The sequence below is a fragment of the Armigeres subalbatus genome, chromosome 2 (genome assembly GCF_024139115.2).
Source record: "Armigeres subalbatus isolate Guangzhou_Male chromosome 2, GZ_Asu_2, whole genome shotgun sequence".
Classification (NCBI taxonomy): domain Eukaryota; kingdom Metazoa; phylum Arthropoda; class Insecta; order Diptera; family Culicidae; genus Armigeres; species Armigeres subalbatus.
The window spans coordinates 274816851-274836893 of record NC_085140.1 but is presented as its reverse complement, the minus strand read 5'-3'; the positions used below and the strand labels follow the sequence as shown (position 1 = coordinate 274836893).

The 20043-nt window shown below is 42.4% G+C and overlaps 1 protein-coding gene across 1 annotated transcript in view; it reads right to left on the bottom strand.

The window, feature by feature from the left end:
- Positions 1-15938: 15938 nt before the first annotated feature.
- Positions 15939-20043, bottom strand: part of LOC134212271 (UPF0047 protein YjbQ) — a 103789-nt gene continuing 99684 nt past the window's right edge. Inside the window, exons 3-4 of the mRNA XM_062689978.1 lie at positions 17573-17654; positions 15939-17486 (exon numbers count right to left, since the gene is read on the bottom strand). Of these exons, the coding sequence (XP_062545962.1) occupies positions 17271-17486; positions 17573-17654 (298 nt within the window). The 3' untranslated portion in view covers positions 15939-17270. The remainder of the gene's footprint in view (positions 17487-17572; positions 17655-20043) is intronic.

Here is a 20043-nt window from a genome sequence, read left to right as displayed (position 1 = left end):
CCGTGTAGGAAAACGTTTATCTTTTTGAGCTTCAGCTTCAAAGTCGCTCATGAAAACATCAGCTAATAGAGGCGAAATTTTGCTTCCCATGCTAAGGCCGAATGTTTGCTTATAAAACTTCCCTCTGAAAGTAAAAAAGTTTTGGTCCATACACACCTGAGCCACGGAGATGTATGCCTCGACGTGATTGGGAGGTGCTCGGCTTCGTTCCAGGTGTCTGCGAAGGCTTTGCAGTGCTTCGCCAACTGGTACGCTCGGAAACAATGCTGCAACGTCAAATGATACTAGAATTTCACCTCTTCTGAGCTTAAACCCTTCTAACTGCCGTACTAAGTCTACCGAATTTTTCACACTGCTGCCATGCGATATCGGGTATCTCTTTAATTCATTCACAAGCCAAGCAGCCATGTTCTCGGTTAGTGTGCGAATGTTTGATGAAATAGGCCTCATGCCCACCGGGTTTTTGTGAATTTTCGGTAGACAGTATAGAGACGCCACCTTTGGATTAGGAATAAGGAACCTTTTTTCAAGCTTTTCTTCACCCATTAGGTGTGCTACCTTCTGTCGAGTCTGATTAGCCTTTTCTATCATTTTGCACAGTGGATCTTTCGGTTTTCCGTTTTTGAATTTGTACTCTTCATACGGACCAGTGTTGATCATGGTACGAACGCGACGATCATAGTCATCCCGGTCCATTATTACAACAGCGTTTCCCTTATCCGTACGTGAATATACCACATCCCGACTTTTTAAGAGCCTGATAGTGCACCAGCTGTCGAAATTGGCTTGATTTTTGCTGTTTTGCTTTCCCGCCGTTCGTTGTATGCACTGTTTCACACTGTGCCGAACAGCTGACCTATACGCCTGGTTGTCATATTGAATGGCACTTTCAATATTGTTGACAATGTCGGCAAGAGGGGCACAGCGGGGGGACATGGCAAAGTTTAACCCTTTGTTAAGCACGTCCAACTCTTTTTGGGTGAATTCTGTGGATGAGAGATTCACCACAAAGTTGTTGGTCTCTCGTGTCTGCTTTTCAACATCGCTTTGGAGGGAGTAATACGAAGGGCAGGGATTGACACGAGTGGTACGATTTTCACGAAGTCCGTCCAGTTATTTGGTTTCGTAGACGACATTGATATCATGGCACGTGAGAGGATGGGGGAAGCCTACATCAGACTGAAAGCGAAGATAAACGTATCGGACTACCCAGGTAACCATTAGCACTTTATTTCGCCTTTTCAGCTATATAGGGCTATTATAGGGCCAGTATAAAGTTTGTTAGCTCTGTGGTAGCCTTATGCTTAATGCTTATGGTTACCTGGGTAGTCATCAACACGTTGAAGACGAAGTACATGATAGGAAGAGGCTCAAGAGAGCGGTCAATGTAAGCCACCCACCATGAGTTTCTATCGGTGGTGACGAAATCGAGGTGGTAGAAGAATTCGTGTACTTGGGCTCACTGGTGACCGCCGATAACGATACCAGCAGAGAAATTCGGAGACGCATAGTGGCTGGAAATCGTACATACTTTCGCTCATTAGACCGGTAGTTCTCTACGGACACGAGACCTGGACTATGCTCGTGGAGGACCAACGCGCACTGGGAGTTTTCGAAAGGAAAGTGCTGCGTACATCTATGGTGGGGTACAGATGGCGGACGGTACGTGGAGTAGGCGAATGAACTACGAGTTGCATCAGCTGTTGGGAGAACCATCCATCGGTCACACCGCGAAAATCAGAAGACTGCGGTGGGCCGGGCACGTAGCCAGAATGTCGGACAGTAATCCGGTGAAAATGGTTCTCAACAACGATCCGACGGAAACAAGAAGGCGAGGTGCACAGCGGACAAGGTGGAGGACGATTTGCGTACCCTCCGCAGACTGCCAAGTGCAGCCATGGACCCAGCTGAATTGAGAAGACTTTTATGTATTGCACAGGCCACTCCGGCCTTAGTCTGGTAATAATTAAAAAAAAACAAGTGTATAAAGGGCTGGATATTATGAAGCTTATACAACACGGCAGACTACGGTGGGCTGGTCACGTTGTTCGTATGCCGGAAGAACGTCAAGCGAAGATAATATTTAGTAGAGAACCCGGAAGAGGCCACAGGCTTCGTGGAAGGCCGCGTACACGATGGCTTTTTGCAGTTGAAAAGGACCTGAGGGCGCTCAATGTTCAGGGCGGGGCGACTGGAAGCGATTGGCCCAGGATCAAGTCCAGTGGAGAAGGATACTCCATTTGGCGTAGGTTCATCGAAGAGCTGTAGCCCCTCAAGTATCAAGTAAGTAAGAAATTGATTAAATCTTACTGCGTAAAAAGCGACTCCAGTATTTTGGAATAATTTGTATGAACTAAATATATCGCGGGAAACCTAAATTCTGTAAATAGTAACACATGATAGTTATATATTATGCACATTGAGAAAGATATACAAATAAAAAACAGTAGGTACCTATTTTAACGAAACGTTGTTCAAAGCGTATCAGAGGCCATTTTTGCTTTTTGTAATTTGCTTACAAACCTATAATTTATCCAAATTCCTCATATCCAACGTCGCCAGCGTAGAAATAAATTTCATCCCGCAAGTATTAGTCAATACATGTCTACTCGTTCGGAAAATCTCTAAGCAATATGTTAGGGTTGTAACAATCGGTGTAGCAAAATGTGGACAAACGTTTTTTTGGACCTAGCTTTTCTTTGCTGTTTGCTCTAAGAAAATAACCCTAATCAGAAAAATATTCATCTGTGAAATATCAGTTTCCAAAAATGTACCTAAATGATGACATAAGTCCACTTTTTTTTCCTAATTGCATACGACGGCATCATTACGCATTTTTATTTAATCTTTTGGTTTTTCGAGCTCATTGGAATGTTTATGTGGATTTTATACGCGAGAGATTGTTAACATTTTCGATTTATACAGCTTCTAGCTACGTGAGGAAGAATAACCAATCGCGCTTATGCAGACCCAATATTATAGATGTCGACACTTGATGACACGCGTGAATAAAAAATCCGCTCATGGTTTTGGTGAAGTGCTCAAAGCATCGATAAAGTGTATTTATGGGAAAATCATTCCGGACTGGTGGATTTGTATTGGATGATTTCGTGTTTAGTGATACAAATGGGGCGGAGCGATTTTACAATGCTTTTTGTTTTAGTATACACAAGTCCTAAAAAGTATAAGAGTATAAAGTATAAGAAAATCTGCGTTAAACTAATTGTCTCTGAACCGCTTTTGATAACGAAGCAAACAATTTACCTGGCCTTTAGTGGCTATGATTGAACAATGATTCGGTAATGTTCTTTTTTGCGTAAAAAAATGTATGATTTGATTTTTTCCCTAATGTGAACTGGATAACATGATAAACAATAACTGTCGATCATTCAGACCCAGCAGGATTTTTTTAAACAAATATGCGAATATTTAGCAAATGAGTTTTGCTTTTGTAACAATCAGTAGTAAATTCGAAAATCGATTAATATGACATACCTATTTATTTGTTTAAATAAAGCATTTCCACAGGAAAATTCTGCCAAATCGATCAAGCAAACCACACAAATTATGTCAAATAATTGCACTTGGAGTCTTCAAAACGAGGGGGAAGAAACTCTCGTTGTGGAAGACTTAGATTGCAATATGTTGTATGACTTACACCCGTGGTCAAATCCTGCTGTGATCTCAATGGTTTACGAAGCACTCGAAACAATGAAGAACTCAAGGGATAATTTTCATAATTTCCTATTATGATTGCGTTCTACGTCTTACAAACTAATTAATTGCTCATATCATTTTTGCTTCATTTTTTTAACATCTGATGAAAACAATTTACGTGTGTAACTATGTTTTCATGGCCCACCATCGCACGACATTCTCGCTACTCATGCACACCAACAGTCAAAACTTTCGCTAGTCGAAAATTAACAAGCTTCATTTTTAGTAACTATTGCGTTGGTTCCAATCATCCTCCCACAAAAAATTACTGGTAGTAACAAAATATATCGTCTTTTTTGTTGTCATATTTTTAAACTTGTTTTTGTTTTATTTTTCTTGTAAAAAATACAAACGTTGTTACAATTTTTGATACATTGTAGAAAAAGATGGACGAGAAATGTTTGCTCAGTGTGGTTTCTCCTGTCTGCCCGCACATATCAATATCTTCCAAACTGTTGGATTGCGTGTTGAGATTTGTTAATAATTGTGATTATTTTTGGACTCTAATTTTTAAAGCAATTCTACAATGCACAAATGCACAGTTTTGATCCTAGAATTTAACAAAAAATTCAAACAACATAAGATTAAAGGAATTAATCAAACTAGTAAAAATAAAGAAACCAATGTTACACTTGAACAAATTCGGAACAAAACCATCGTCTCGAAATACTGTCCAATGTTTTTACAACCGTTAAATATGGACACTGGCACCTGACTGATTTTTTTCAAAAAATATTACTCTGAATGAAAAATGGTTTATTTCTCTATACTAACAAGTCTAATGAGCTGTGTATAGAGCGCATATATTGAAAAACAAATGTGTTTATTAAGTCAAAAACTATGGAAAGCATATGTCAGGTTGTTCGAGAAGGTTTACCTTGCGGATGTCCGTAGATAAATTCCGGGAGTAGGTACTACTTGCAGACCCACAGTCTTTCAATTTATATCAAGACAGTTTACAAAGAAAAAAGTGTATCACGAATATCTGAAGATGGTTTTCTGACGATACTGATTAGGTGGATACGTAAAACAGGTTGGAAAGGCAAAAGCAGGATGTGCGCTCTATCAAGACGAAGTATGTGGTTTAGGTCGAACAAGCAGCTATTGGCGTTGAAATAGTGCTTGATGGGGATGCGCATGAGGTTTTTGAAGTATTTGTTTACCTTGGAACGCTTGTGACGTGGTACAATGACGTTCCAAGTAACAATTGCAATGCTTCGAAAACTTATGCTAGTTTTATAGAGGTTTTATAATGGCATACTCTAAAGCTTATGGTTTTATATTGATTTTATACAGTTGTCATTTATTTGGTTAGATCCGCAAGAGTCTAAAGAACCGTGTTTTGACTTCCAATATAAAACCTCAGATCCTAGGTTCTATAATGCTCTTGCGTAACTGACATAAACCAGCAGGTAAGTTATATGTATGTTGGTTTTGGTCAAAATTTATACAAGCTACCATGCTTTGTAGAGTACAGTATAAAACCCACATATAACCTTTACTCTTGAAGTAGGTCTGCATAGGAATATGAACTATTACAATCGATAATATAAATAAATTACCAATCCAGCACAAATTGTTTGACCACTAAAATAATCTTTCTGTTTTGCCGCCCAAAAGAATAAATGATAGACAAATTACTCCAATTCAAGTCGACGAAAAAACTTTCTTAGTTTGGACAGCATTTGTTGAATGGAAGTAGCCATCGGGAAGTAAGTACAGTGCGTATGTTATTCGTCGCGAGTAGAAGAAAAAATATCTATTTGATATTCGGTAGATCATGCACTTGTATTGCACTTCGCTCCGATCGAAACAAGTGCGATCTTTCATAGCTTGCAATAGCCATCGGGAAGTAAGTACAGAGTGCTGCGCGTCAGTTCGTTCGTCCAAAACGCGATCCTCAATAGTTTGCATATGCAACTGGGCATGCATGGTGAGTAGTGTTCATGTTCCGTTCATATACACGTCGAACGATCTGATATCGTTGTGCTCTGTGCGGTCGTGAAGTAGACAAATTGATACGCGTTTGATTGTATTCCTGCTCGGTGTGCAGGTAGTTAGTTTGTTCTGCATTGTGCGGCCGAACCATTGTTAGTTAAAAATATTTTCTAAAAAGAATGCCACGGTCGTATCGCTTATCAGAGTGAATCCAGATCCAACGATGCCTACCGACTAACTGATAACCCTTCTTGTGTTTTTTTGTGGAGACGCAGAGGTAAACACGGTCTTCATAATATGAAGACTTTCATATTATGAAAGTTTTTTTCAAAGGATGCAGTTGCCCAGTAGCACACAAAACAGAATATTACTCCTTCATGCAACTCAGACATTTGCTCAGTTTAAGACAAGAGGAGATATGATTCCTTCATTGAGGAATGCACGTGCCTTGCAACAGACAAAAAAGGATATTACTCCTTTTTTCAATTCAGGCACATGCTTGGTTGAAGGAAAGGGCAGAAACGTTCCCTTTGATTGAGTCAGACATTTACTCAGTTTAAGGCAAGGGAAGATATGCTCCCTTCTTCCAAATGATGTATTTGCCCGGCAACAGTAAAGAGTAGATATGGTTCCTTTTTTAATTCTGGCATTTTTTTTATTTAAGGATACAGAAAAAAAATGATTTAAGGATGTAATACACGCCGGTGTATTTGCTATGCGTACGCCCGCGTGTATTTGGCGTGCACTACTGTATGACTTTTATTTGATTACTAGCAGACCCTACGAACTTTGTTTCGCCTAAAATTGATTTATTCTCTGATTAGATCTCGCGTTATGCAGAAATTTCTGTTTCATTTGTATGGGAGCCCCCCTTTCCAAAAGGGGGAGGGGTCTCGAACCATCTTAAGAATCTTCTCCGGCCCCAGAAACCTCTGCATACAAATTTTCACGCCGATCGGTTCAGTAGTTTCGGAGTCTATAAGGTTCAGACAGACAGAAATTCATTTTTATGTAGGGGAACGATTTGGCACTTCATTCCATAGATCCTATTTCCATCCCATCAAAAACAAAGCAATGAAAAGGAATATGGTTTGTTTCTTATTTTTGTAATTTTTTTCAGCAGTGAGCACGCGTGTTAGCAAAAAGAAGCCACGAGATTGGTGCTGTATTTCTTTGTTTTGCGATGAGATGAATATATGTTCAGTGAGATGGAAAACGGAACAGTTCCCCTATATAAAGAAGAAGAAGATTAAAAATTGTGAAAAATAAATGAGCAGATTTTTTGACAACTGTATAGAACATCTCTGATTCCTTCTTTAAATTTTGCAAAGAAAGATATGATCTCTTTCGAAGCATGGAATAGCCCTGCCAAACGGCCATTATGCCAAACGACTTTTTGCTAAATGGTCATTATGCCAAACGGCATTTTACAATCCACATTAGCCATCGGATTGATGGCTGTTTGGTAGACTTGAAAACTTAAGAGATTGTACGACAATTTGCAGTAGGGGAAAAGTGAGTAAAACCGACACCTTAAGCTACTTTACAGCTCCCCAATCTATACAAGTAATTTGGCCTTTTATGCATCAGTCCATGAGGTCTCACGATATTTATGCATGAAATTCATGTTTAGAGGTAATTTATAAACGATGGTTGAACAAAATTGTATATCTCGCTTAGCAATTGATTAGGGCCTACAATGAAAAGTAAACCTATACAATTTTAACACCCTTTGATAGCATCCTTTAATAGGTACTAATAGTATAAAAATGTTCCGCATCTTCAATTAAATTAGGGGAACAGACGGCTTTGGCAGGTTTTGTTCTATTATTGGCAGGGGGGTTTTTGTCCACCGAATTTTATGAAATTTGGCCACAATATTCTTTGATATGCAAAGAATGTTAAGGCCAAAATTGGGCAAAATCAGTCATAAAAAACCCCCCTGCCAATAATAGAACAAAACCTGCCAAAGCCGTCATTCCCCCTACCTAAAAAAAACTAATTTTTGATTGGGCCAGAATCGCACACAAAAAATTACATAAAACTTACAAGCTAGACAAGACGAATGAAAATTTGGAAAAATATTTAGACATCTGCGATCAATTAAAATTAGCAATTGATGTAGCATTTGAAGAACACAACACGAAAACAGAAAACAGAAATAAAGTCATGTCCAAAGAACTTGTTCAATTACGTAAAATCAAAAGATCAAAATTTAAATCAGACAATTTTCCGTCAACCATGTATTTAGACGAACGCGTCGGTAATTGCTCGGAAGATATATCTGTAATCATTTTGGAGATTTCTTCCAAGAAATATACACCACCTTTTCGGAACAAGATCGCGCCCCGTGCAGCGAAGTGTCCGTAGTGAAGTGTCCTGAACCGCCGGCCACGCCCACTCTCGAACAAAGAATCGACGCTCTAACCCGTCGTCTGGATGAAGCGTTGGCGGGAAATTTCAGAAGTCGTGATTCTAAACGAAATCGTTCGCGCAATCGTCCTTTTCATTCACGACAAAGAACGCCATCGCAATCGAGAGCTTACAATCGGTGGATATGTTGGTTCCACTACCGGCATGGCATTAGAGCTCAAAAGTGTGAGAAGCAAAAAGGTGACAATGCATTTTTTTCGACGGAAAACTACCCGTGTACTCCCGTCCACGAAACAATTAGCTAAGTGTTCTCCCATCATCGTGCCATCGCCAAACCCAACATCCAGTGTTAGTGTGTATCAGTCTTCGAAAATTCAACGAACTCACGTCCACGATCACAATCGCCGAAGTAAAATCTCCGATAATCGGTGCCGACTTTCTTAAACATTACGATTTACTTGTGGACCTTCGACGGAACAAACTCATCGACAACACCACACGCTTGGAAGTCAACAATGTCAACGCTGCAACCGAGCCCCTAATTTCAACGTACGACGTGAACATCCCTTTCGCCGACCTGATGAAAGAGTTCAATGATATCACCGTGCTCAACATGAACCATCTGCCAAGCCAAACTAAAACAGTGCATCAAATTATCACCACTGGACCCCCAGTATTCTGCAAGCCCCGTCGGCTTCCGATCGACAAGCTCAACGAAGCAAAAGCCGAGTTCAGATTCCTCGTAGAACAGGGGATCTGCCAGCCCTCGAAAAGCTGTTGGGAGGGTCTGCTTCATATGGTGCGAAAATCAAACGGCAAGTGGAGACCGTGCGGCGACTGTCGCAATTTGAATGCTATTACCGTCCCCGATCGCTACCCGGTCCCACACATACAAGATTTTTCTAATATCTTGCATGGCAAACACATTTTTTCGTGTATAGACCTTCAGCGTGCGTACCACCAAATCCTCGTCGCACCAGAAGATATTTCCAAAACTGCGATAACCACACCATTCGGCCTGTTCGAATTCAAATACATGACATTCGGACTTCGTAACGCCGGTCAGACCCTACAACGACATCTACACGAGATTCTCGGTGATTTGGATTTCGTCTTCCCCTACGTAGACGATCTTTGCATCGCTTCGGAAACCATGGCTGAGCACGAACAACACTTGAGAATCGTGTTCGAGCGACTACGCAAAAATGGTCTCATTATCAATCCAGGAAAACGTCAAATCGGGCTTCCCGAAGTCGATTTTCTGGGACATCAGATCATTGCCGATGGAATTAAACCAAAACTGGCAAAAGTGGCAGCAATCATGGAATTTCCAAAGCCCACTACTGCACGACAGCTGAAAAGGTTCCTGGGTGCAATCAATTTTTATCGTCGCTTCATACCTCGTGCCGCCGAAGTTCAACAAATACTGCAAGCGATGATAACTGGCAACATCTTCTTCTTCTTCATTGGCATTACATCCCCCACTGGGACATTGCCGCCTCGCAGTTTAGTGTTCAATTAGCACTTCCACAGTTATTATCTGCGAGGTTTCTAAGCCAAGTTACCATTTCTGCATTCGTATATCATGAGGCTAACACGATGATACTTTTATGCCCAAGGAAGTCGAGACAATTTCCAATCCGAAAATTGGCTAGACCGGCACCGGGAATCGAACCCAGCCACCCTCAGCATGGTCTTGCTTTGTAGCCGCGCATCTTACCGCACGGCTAAGGAGGGCCCCGCAACATAAAGAATGATAAAACTCCACTCGTGTGGAATACTATTACAACAAACGCGTTCGAGAAGTGTAAAAAAGATCTCTCCGATGCCGCACTACTCGCTCACCCGTCGGTGGTTGCCTCGCTCGCTCTTGCAGTCGATGCCTCCGGTACTGCTATAGGCGCCATTCTACATCAAATCAACGAAACTGGCCGCCAACCACTCGGATTTTTTTCCCCGAAAGCTCAACGGCAGTCTTCTCAAGGCAAGCACATATGATCGCGAACTATATGGTATGTATGCAGCAATCAAACACTTTCGAGATGTATTGGATGCCCGAGTCTTCTGTATATATACGGACCATAAGCCCCTCGTCTCTGCGTTTCTTCAACGACCCGAGAAAGCAAGCCCAACACAACTGCGAAGACTAGCCTACATAAGCGAGTTCCCAACTGATATTCGACATGTACCCGGATCAGACAACAAGGTTGCAGACATGCTGAGCAGATTGGAATCGATTACATCTACCAACGAAGCCATCGATTTCTCCGCCTTAGCTGAGCAACAGAAGAACGATCCAGAAGCCTATCTAGAAGATCCTCCTGCGAACACTACGTTGAAGTTGAAATCTGTTAGTTCTCCACTTTCAAATAACCCCGTGATGTGCGACACTTCCACCAACGCAATTCGTCCATTCGTACCTGCAGCTTTCCGAAAGCAAATTATCAAAACATTACACAGCGCATCCCATCCCGGTGTGCGCGCGACGACTCGTCTGGTAATCGATCGGTATGTGTGGCCCTCCGTTCGAAGAGATTGTGGAGACTTCGTGAAATATAGCATACCGTGTCAGAAGTCTAAGACACATAAACACAACAAGACACCGATTACCCCGATCGCCATCCCAAGCAGCAGATTTTCGCATGTGCACATGGACATCATCGGGCCGCTACCACCATCAGATGGGAACGCATATTGTCTCACTATGATAGATAAGTTCACCCGGTGGCCCGAAGTGATCCCTATCTCCAATATTACAGCCGCCACAGTCGCCAAAGCATTCGTCGGTGGATGGATATCTCGATTCGGCGTACCCGAGAACGTCACCACCGATTTGGGTAGACAATTCAAGTCGGATCTGTTTCGCACACTTGCGAAAACATTCGGCATCAAACATCTACGAACGACGCCCTACCACCCACAGGCCAATGGGCAGATAGAGCGTACTCATCGTCAGCTCAAAGCGGCAATCAAATGTTATGACACCATCAAGTGGACGGAAACTATTCCTCTCGTCCTGCTTGGTATGCGTACGGCAGTTAAAGAAGACCTCCAATCGTCTGTAGCTGAATTGGTTTACGGAGCAACTCTCCGGCTGCCGGGAGAATTCTTCGTCGAGTCCAAAAGTTCGAAACCATCACACGAATTCATCAGTGATCTGCGGAAAGTAATGGCTCAAATTCGTCCCACACCAACAAGCAACCACGCTAGTCCTTCTAAATTCGTGCAAAAAGACCTAGCTACGTGTACCCACGTCTTCGTGCGAATCGACGCAGTTAAACCACCACTTTGTGTGGGGGCAGCAGGGACAGCAGGGACAGCATGGACCATGTCCAAGGGCTTGACGACCCCTCCCCAGCTGTCTGCGAGTCAGGGAGAACTGCCTAGGGCGTGGTGGGATTTAGCAGTGGGCTCTGCTAAAATCCCTCCCAAAAACCACAAGAGCCCGTAAGCAGACTCTATCAAAGCGACTGTGTGCCTTCAAAAGCACAAGCCCAGGGAGTGCCAATTGGCATGTGGAGTGTCCCTACTTCGGTAGGGTAGCGCGTGAGCTGCTTCGGCAGGGAGTGAGTGATCTGTTTGTGCTGAGGCAGGAGTGTCATAGCGCGTCACCGCTATTGTCACCTCGAAGCGCAGCAGAAGTCTGAGTATGGACTGCACATGCTAAGGTAAGAGTGTCGTAGCGTAGTATCGTTGATTGGTCCCTACATACCGCTATCGACACCTCGAGGCATGGCAGTGGAGTGTTAGAGTGAGTTGTGGAGTGTACCTACTTCGGTAGGGTAGCGCGTGAGCTGCTTCGGCAGGGAGTGAGTGATCTGGTTGTGCTGAGGCAGGAGTGTCATAGCGTGTCGCCGCTATTGTCACCTCGAAGCGCAGCAGAAGTCTGAGTATGGACTGCACATGCTGAGGTAGGAGTCTAGGTATCCCATCGACACCTCGAGGCATTGCAGTGGAGTGTTAGAGTGAGCACCCGAAAAGGGTCACATGGAGCGACTGGTCTTTGGGGAAGCTGCTTCGGCGGCAGGGTAGCAGTGGGTTGTGCCCACACACCTACAGTTGTGCACATGTGGTGCATGGGGAGTGTCCCTGCTTCGGCAGGGTAGCGTGTGGTCTGCTTCGGCAGTGGTGTGATTGATCTGCTCGTGCTGAGGCAGGAGTGTCTTAGCGTAATATCTGTAGGCCCAGGCAGTTACCGCTATTGACACCTCGAGGCATGGCAGCGGAGCGCCCGGGAGAGCATCCAAGTAAGACTCAAATGGAGTGAATGGTGTGCGAGCACCCAAGTCAGTCTCGCGTGGGACGAGTGCCTGTGTGAGCGATAATGAGCGAGTACGCTTAGTACTGCCGTCCCCCAGAAGTAGTACTGCGAGGTAGTTCCTGGGGAAACGATGGTGGAGCCCAAGGAGTTTAGTCGGTATTACCGGTATGGTCGAGTCCGACACTCCAGTACACTTCCGTGTGGTAGTTTGGCAACTACAATGCACGTGTACTGGGTTAGTGTAAATGCATTCTCCCTTGTAAAAAAAAAAAAAAACCGCCACTTTCACACTTGTTCGATGGACCATACCGTGTATTGCGCCGTCGAAAAAAGGTTTTGTAGTGTACCGCAACGGCAAGCCATCACGGATACAAATTTCATTCATTTGCTTCAAAAATATACATGTTTACTTCCAAAATGGTAAAATGTTTGAATCAAACATATTTATTTTTAAAACCAAATTAAATCCCTGTTTGTTTTATACGTACACTAGTGGGCAGCCCCTCGCTCGCTCTTGCAAAAGTAAACAAAAACTCGAGTTCGGATCGGTTCCGATCGGAGGTCAACAGAGGAGCAGGAGCAAGCGTGGAATAATATGTTTTCTTGCTTCTAAATTGATGATAAGGATGTTTTTCAGGTACAGAAAGGTAAGTAAATGAAATATGAACGATTGGAATTGTGAAATCTGGTAGTCAAATGCTACCAGAATATGAAAATTGGTAGAGTTGATAAGAAAATATTATGAATGGCCGAACCAAAACAATAATATCCATGTTTGCTTCAAACATTTAGCTGGTTGAAACAAGTTGAAACGCACATTTGATTCAAAAGAAAGTTTTCGTTCGCATCAAATGCAACAATATGTTTGATCCAAACATATTTATTTTTGATGCCAGAACAAACTGAATTATTGTTTGGATTTACCTAGAATATGTTTGTTTTTAACATAGTTTTTTCTGCGTGCGTCACCTATATCCATCGATCGTCTCAAAGTCGCATTCGTACACTGCAACGAAGATGATAAAACCACACAATCAACCGATATCAGCAGAACTACTCCGACTGTTCCCGATTCCCCAGTGTATGCAATTAGATCGGGCCGTCGTGTTCATATTCCCCGCCAATATTGGAAAGTCTAAGGGGGAAGTACTGTGGTGGACTCGACCATCGGTCTACCACTACTGCAACCAACACTTCGTGTACTCACACTTTATAATGAACAGCATTACACTATACCTATCCACATTATCACAGCACCTATGCACATCCGAAATATTGTAAATATATTTAGTAATTAACTGACCATCAACCAGAGCGAATCTCTACCGTGTCCGAAAGTTACGAGTTATTTCCCTTTGGGTTGGAAATTGATATCTCCTCCCAAAGGACCTATTAATGTTACCAGTGGCGTAGCTAGAAAATTGGTCTTCTGTTTCTGAACATTTTTTTAATTCGAGAATGTTCGAAAAAAAAATTTCTTCTACAAATGTTGTCTCTGGGGGGGGTTTTATGTCCAAAACCACCCCCGTGGCTACGCCACTGAATGTTACAAATCTAACTTGATTTCGTGACGGTTCCCAACTTGGAAATTTTAATTTTACACCCTGTATCCGAGTCTTCCCCTTAGACGTAGTTTACGTCAAAAGTGGTGATATCACGCTGGCGGAAAAACGCCTCTTAGGTGGCAGCTCTTAGGGATTAGGCGAATCAGCATTCTGGTATGGACCGTGCGTGGAGACGCGTAGTACATTGTAGGTTAGTCCCCCCACACTGCTAAATAAGTTTACACATAAAAGACCTTAAAGTATGCTCTTTAGAATATAAACTATTCATAAAGTACGCTCTTTCGTGGGAGAATGGGACTACACACAAAAAGAAATGAATATTAGGTACAATTATTACTATGTTTTATTCACAAATGATTAACTTATATGCATAAAAATATGAAAAATGTGTAAAACTTATGTCCCATTCTCCCGCAAAAGAGCATATTTTTCCACAAAAGAGCATACTTTCAGTTTTGCGTGCAGGGCATTCTGCATCGCTAAAATGTTAGATGTTTCATCAAAATGTGAAATTTTTCGCCTAACCAACTTAATTTTAGGTCTAGTTTTGTTATGGCCATCTCAAACACGATAAATATGAGGGAATACCCAAAAGGCGTTTTGCCTCAGGGGGGCGTTTTGGGGCCTCTTCTCCTACATATTTGAGTGAACAGTAAAAACAATACAACTTTCCTGCTGAAGGAGAAAATCAAAGCCATTTTCGGAAAACCTGTAACTCATTATGCTTGCGGAGCACTTCGGGTGAATAACCATAAATAAACCTTGGTAAATTTTACACTTGCACGGCCATGGCGAGGTCGATTCTCGGTCCGGTCTAGGTCCGGGTTGAGAACTTTCTCGACACCCTGGGCATAGTGTATCCATTTTACTTGCCACACGAGATTCATACTCATGCAATGGCGGGTATAGAAAAGCTTTCAACTAATAACTGAGGAAATGTTAGTACTTTGAAAAACTGGGCAAGTTTCAGTTGAAATGTATAGCCATTGAAAAAGAAAAAGATTATAAGTAATTTGGGCGCCCGCTCCCCCTAATGTCATAGATTCTACCCTGTCTAGACAACATGTATTAATAACAGTGTAAAAATTATATTTTTTTTATCTATTCGTTTTTGGTATTTCTAACCCTTTCTGAATCAGGTCTGCGAAAGTACCCCCAAGAGTAAATGTATCCCAGATTAAGATCCGCTTTAAAAATCTGTTTGATAATATTGAGCAAAATTCTAAGAGCTGGGTTTATATTGCAACCATGAGTTAAAAGGTGGTTCAGCCATATGATTTGGATATTATCTGAAAGATGGAAAATGTTGCTTTCAAGAAAATTTTAAGAAAATCGAGAGAATCGATTATTGCTTCTGACTTTGTAAAAAAACATGTCGACAGAAAATAAAAACAAAATTATTTAAAGCATTGACATATAGGCAGCAGAATGTTTAACAATGTAACTTTTATAGGGATACTTACTAGTGGAATGTCTTCACCTGTCATAAGACGAATTTAATTCCACCCCGTTGTAATCCTTATAGATACGTATTTCAATCTCAACTGTAAGGCCGTCTTCAGTGTCTCGTACTTGACACGACATTAATTTTGATACAATTATTTTGATTTATAAGCCTCAAAAATTAGTTTTAGTACTATGACATGCTTTCAGCTGATATGCCACTGTGAAAAATCAGTGTTTTGGTCATTACTCTGGAACGCATGACTGATTAGGTCCATTTTCAGTAACTTGTAGACTGAATACCCCATTGAATAAAATACTTTGCGAGTTAAAAGAGAACAGAACGTATCTTGTGGTTACAACGGCCGAACCCAGAGAAGAAATCCAGGACACACTCTATACACAACGAAGCATTGAATTTGAATCTGAAAAAGTTCGAAGTAGTTAAACAAAATAAAAATCAATTCAAATAAAATAACAAAGAATTAAATTTGTAATGGCCTACCAGGTTTTTTTTTAATCTAATATATATGCGAGCATTAACCATCTCATTATTTTTCAATTTTTCAACAATACTATTATTAAGCAACAACGGAGTTTTGAAAACAGGGAGGTAATAAATAAAAATAAACCGTCTCATATCAACAAGTTTGTCTTATAAACAAAATTGCAATTGCATATTTATTCAACGTTCATATTCTTAACCAGTGCTATGTTTCCCGTTTAAACTTAAAATCTAATCTAGCATGATTGCATGATTCTAAAACAATGGGTATCACTCGCGGATATAACGCTATACTCTATAAAAGTGGGTTCCGACGATTATCTGCCAACAATTATTTCGCCCCGTCAAAACACTATTTAGAGAGATGGTTGAAAAGTGCACAAACAAAACAAGTAACTATACCGATGATTGGAGAAAACAGAATCGAACCCATGGTCAACGAAGCGAAGAAACTTAAAAAGCGAAAGCAATACTAAATAATAACAACGAGGAACATGGTACATATAATTGTAGGTACAAACGGATCTAGTGCTATTAGGTTATGTGTATGTCCCCCCTTGATGACTGTGTCATTTACCAGCTATGGCGAGCAATCGGTTACTAAAGTGATGAAGAACTTTTATTCGTCTATGGATGATGTGTCGTGAGGGGTTTGGTAGTTTGGTTTCTATTTTATCTACAGTACTATTCATTTTCCGTTTACGTTTGTGCATGTGTGTTCGCATTGGTTCAGCCTATTCGAATTATCCGTAATTTCAGCGGGCCGAAATTAACAGATTTTAGGAAAATAAACGTTTCGAAATATTGTGATAAACATAAATCTGACGTTCCTACATCTAACCTGGTTTGGTATTTCAGCTATTCATTTGTTTTACTAGTTGTCTGTGTGTTACGATTACTGCCTCCAATAAAACCCATAAAAATAAAAACCTAACATTCTCTGTTCCTATTACTTTCGGTAAAAACTATTCCTTCCTCGAAATTTATTCGGCAATTGCATAACCTTTCAAGTAGACACCTTAAATGCTATTATCATTGCGTTTTCATATGAAATTTGTTTAGCGATTTCTATTTTTTTTGTTATATCTAAGTGTCTATTATCTCATATAAATTGTAAATTAAATAATCTTTTTGATGTTTCTTTCGCTTCTTTTCTCGTGTATCTAAGTTACTCGTTAGATTTATGTATTAGTAAGTTTTCTGTCTTACCTAGACTTGCTCCGTATTCGTTTTGCTTCATTATTGATTTATTAAAATCTGCGTCCAATGGTACACCCTTGCATTAATAATTTCTGCTTTCGCCATCACTTTATAATTAACGTAATTAATGTATAGGTAATTATTCTCTCTAACCTTCCTCTTAGAGTTTACCCCGAATAGTGTTATGACCCTTATTAGTATGAAACTTACAGCAGAGCACCGCTCTAACCCACGATTACCGACTATCGCGAGCAGAGCGTGGCCGTCCCTAACTGGAGGTGGACGCAATTGGCGATACCGGCGAGAGTGGACTCCGGGCGGAGTCCCGGGGGCAGCCAGACAGCGTTATCACTAGCTTGCGCGACCCGGCGTGGTCACGGTGTTCGCACAGCCATACACCCTGCCACGTACCGAGCGACAGTTTACCGTCGGTGATCGGGATTGTCAGTGAGCTGCCGAGAAAGCATGCTTTCACATGGGCGGGCTAAAACAGAAGAAGACGATTTGAGGGTTGTGTTCCACGAACGCAAACGCAAATGCTTGGATGTTTATTCGGGTTAGATCACCTACCATGTCATCTGGACCTTCACAGGAATGCCGGTACGGTAGTCCTTCGGGCACAATCTTATTTAACATCATTTCCATGTCGTCCCTATAAAAATAACATTCTGTAAGTTGATAATAATAAAAAATGAAATGCTTATACTATTTTCTATATAAATATATAAATAGAGGCAAAAGCAACGAATTGATAGTTCCGTTGGAAACTGATCTATTTTCACTGACAGGTGATTTTTCTTATTTTTCAAACCGGTTTAGTAAATGCTGGATTAGTTAGTACTTCGCATACCTTCTTTAGCTCCTTACCCAACGACTTCCATCTCTACCTCCTCGTTGTGGCAGCTAGTGTACGAGCAACCGTACACACTTAAATTATTTTGCCGACTGAGCTCGGCGTACACAATTTTGTCGTGTTTTCTATTTAACAGACTGAGACCGCCTGAGGAGTCCTTCGTCGACGAATATCAGGCAGGTTTTCGTAAGGGCCGACAAACCATGAATCAGATATTTGGCCTGTGGATGATCCTTGATAAATTTTGGGATTGCAACTTGCAGACTCAGCGTACGATTCAGCAAAAAATTAAATGATCTGTGGCAGATAATGAGATTAGGTATTCGAATTACAGACAAAATGTCAACCTCGTTTGTGACCTTAGATGGAATGAAGCAGGGCGATACACTTTCGAATTTATTGTTCAACATTGCACTCGAGGGCCCATCGAGACATTTTGGGCAGTAATGAAGCGGAAGCTTAAGAAAAGTGGAAAAACAGCTCGGGACGCGACTCAGATGACCAAAATGTGGAACAAATATGCCACGGAAGTTGACTCCGGAGGAGTGCAACTTTTGATGAGAGGAATGAAGAAGGTGCGAATTTTCACTAGAAACAAGAAGAAATGATTTGTATCAATATTTTTTCCTGTACAGTGAATTACCCTTGTTTTGATGTATTAACCTTATTTGTACGTCAAAAGGCCCCTTTCAAAAGGCTCGGAAGCCTGCTTTCAATAGGCTTAAAGGCATCCTTCCAAACGACTCGGAAGCCTCCTTTCAGGAGGCTCGGAAGCCTAATTTCAAGAGGCTCGGAAGCCTCCTTTCAAGAGGTTTGGAAACCTCCTTTCAAGAGCTTTGGAAGCCTTCTTTCAAGAGGCTCAGGCCTCCCTTTCAAGAGGCCTCAAGCCTCCTTTCAAGAGGCTCAGAAGCCTCCTTTCAAGAGGCTCGGAAGCCTTCTTTCAAGAGGCTCGAAGCCTCCTTTCAAGAGGCCCAGCCTCCTTCAAGAGGCTCGGAAGCCTCCTTTCAAGAGGCTCAGGCCTCCTTTCAAGAGGCTCCAGAAGCCTCCTTTCAAGAGGCTCAGAAGCCTCCTTTCAAGAGGCTCAGAAGCCTCCTTTCAAGAGGCCTGGAAGCCTCCTTTCAAGAGGCCTGGAAGCCTCCTTTCAAGAGGCTCAGAAGCCTCCTTTCAAGAGGCCTCAAGCCTCCTTCAAGAGGCTCAAGCCTCCTTTCAAGAGGCCTGGAAGCCTCCTTTCAAGAGGCTCAAGCCTCCTTTCAAGAGGCTCAGGCCTCCTTTCAAGAGGCCTGGAAGCCTCCTTTCAAGAGGCCTGGAAGCCTCCTTTCAAGAGGCCTCAGCCTCCTTTCAAGAGGCTCAGGCCTCCTTCAAGAGGCTCAGAGCCTCCTTTCAAGAGGCTCAGAGGCCTCCTTTCAAGAGGCTCAGGCCTCCTTTCAAGAGGCTCAGAAGCCTCCTTTCAAGAGGCTCAGAGCCTCCTTTCAAGAGGCTCAGAAGCCTCCTTTCAAGAGGCTCAGGAAGCCTCCTTTCAAGAGGCTCAGAGCCTCCTTCAAGAGGCTCAGAAGCCTCCTTTCAAGAGGCTCAGAAGCCTCCTTTCAAGAGGCTCTGGAAGCCTCCTTTCAAGAGGCCCAGCCTCCTTTCAAGAGGCCTGGAAGCCTCCTTTCAAGAGGCCTCAGAGCCTCCTTTCAAGAGGCTCAGAAGCCTCCTTTCAAGAGGCTCAGAAGCCTCCTTTCAAGAGGCTCAAGCCTCCTTCAAGAGGCCTCGAGCCTCCTTTCAAGAGGCTCAGGAAGCCTCCTTTCAAGAGGCCTCAGAAGCCTCCTTTCAAGAGGCTCAGAAGCCTCCTTTCAAGAGGCTCAGGCCTCCTTTCAAGAGGCTCAGAAGCCTCCTTTCAAGAGGCCTGGAAGCCTCCTTTCAAGAGGCTCAGGCCTCCTTTCAAGAGGCTCAGAAGCCTCCTTTCAAGAGGCTCAGCCTCCTTTCAAGAGGCTCCAGCCTCCTTTCAAGAGGCCTCAGGCCTCCTTTCAAGAGGCTCCAGGCCTCCTTTCAAGAGGCTCAGGCCTCCTTTCAAGAGGCTCAGGCCTCCTTTCAAGAGGCTCCAGGCCTCCTTTCAAGAGGCTCAGAAGCCTCCTTTCAAGAGGCTCAGAAGCCTCCTTCAAGAGGCCTCAGAGCCTCCTTTCAAGAGGCTCAGAAGCCTCCTTCAAGA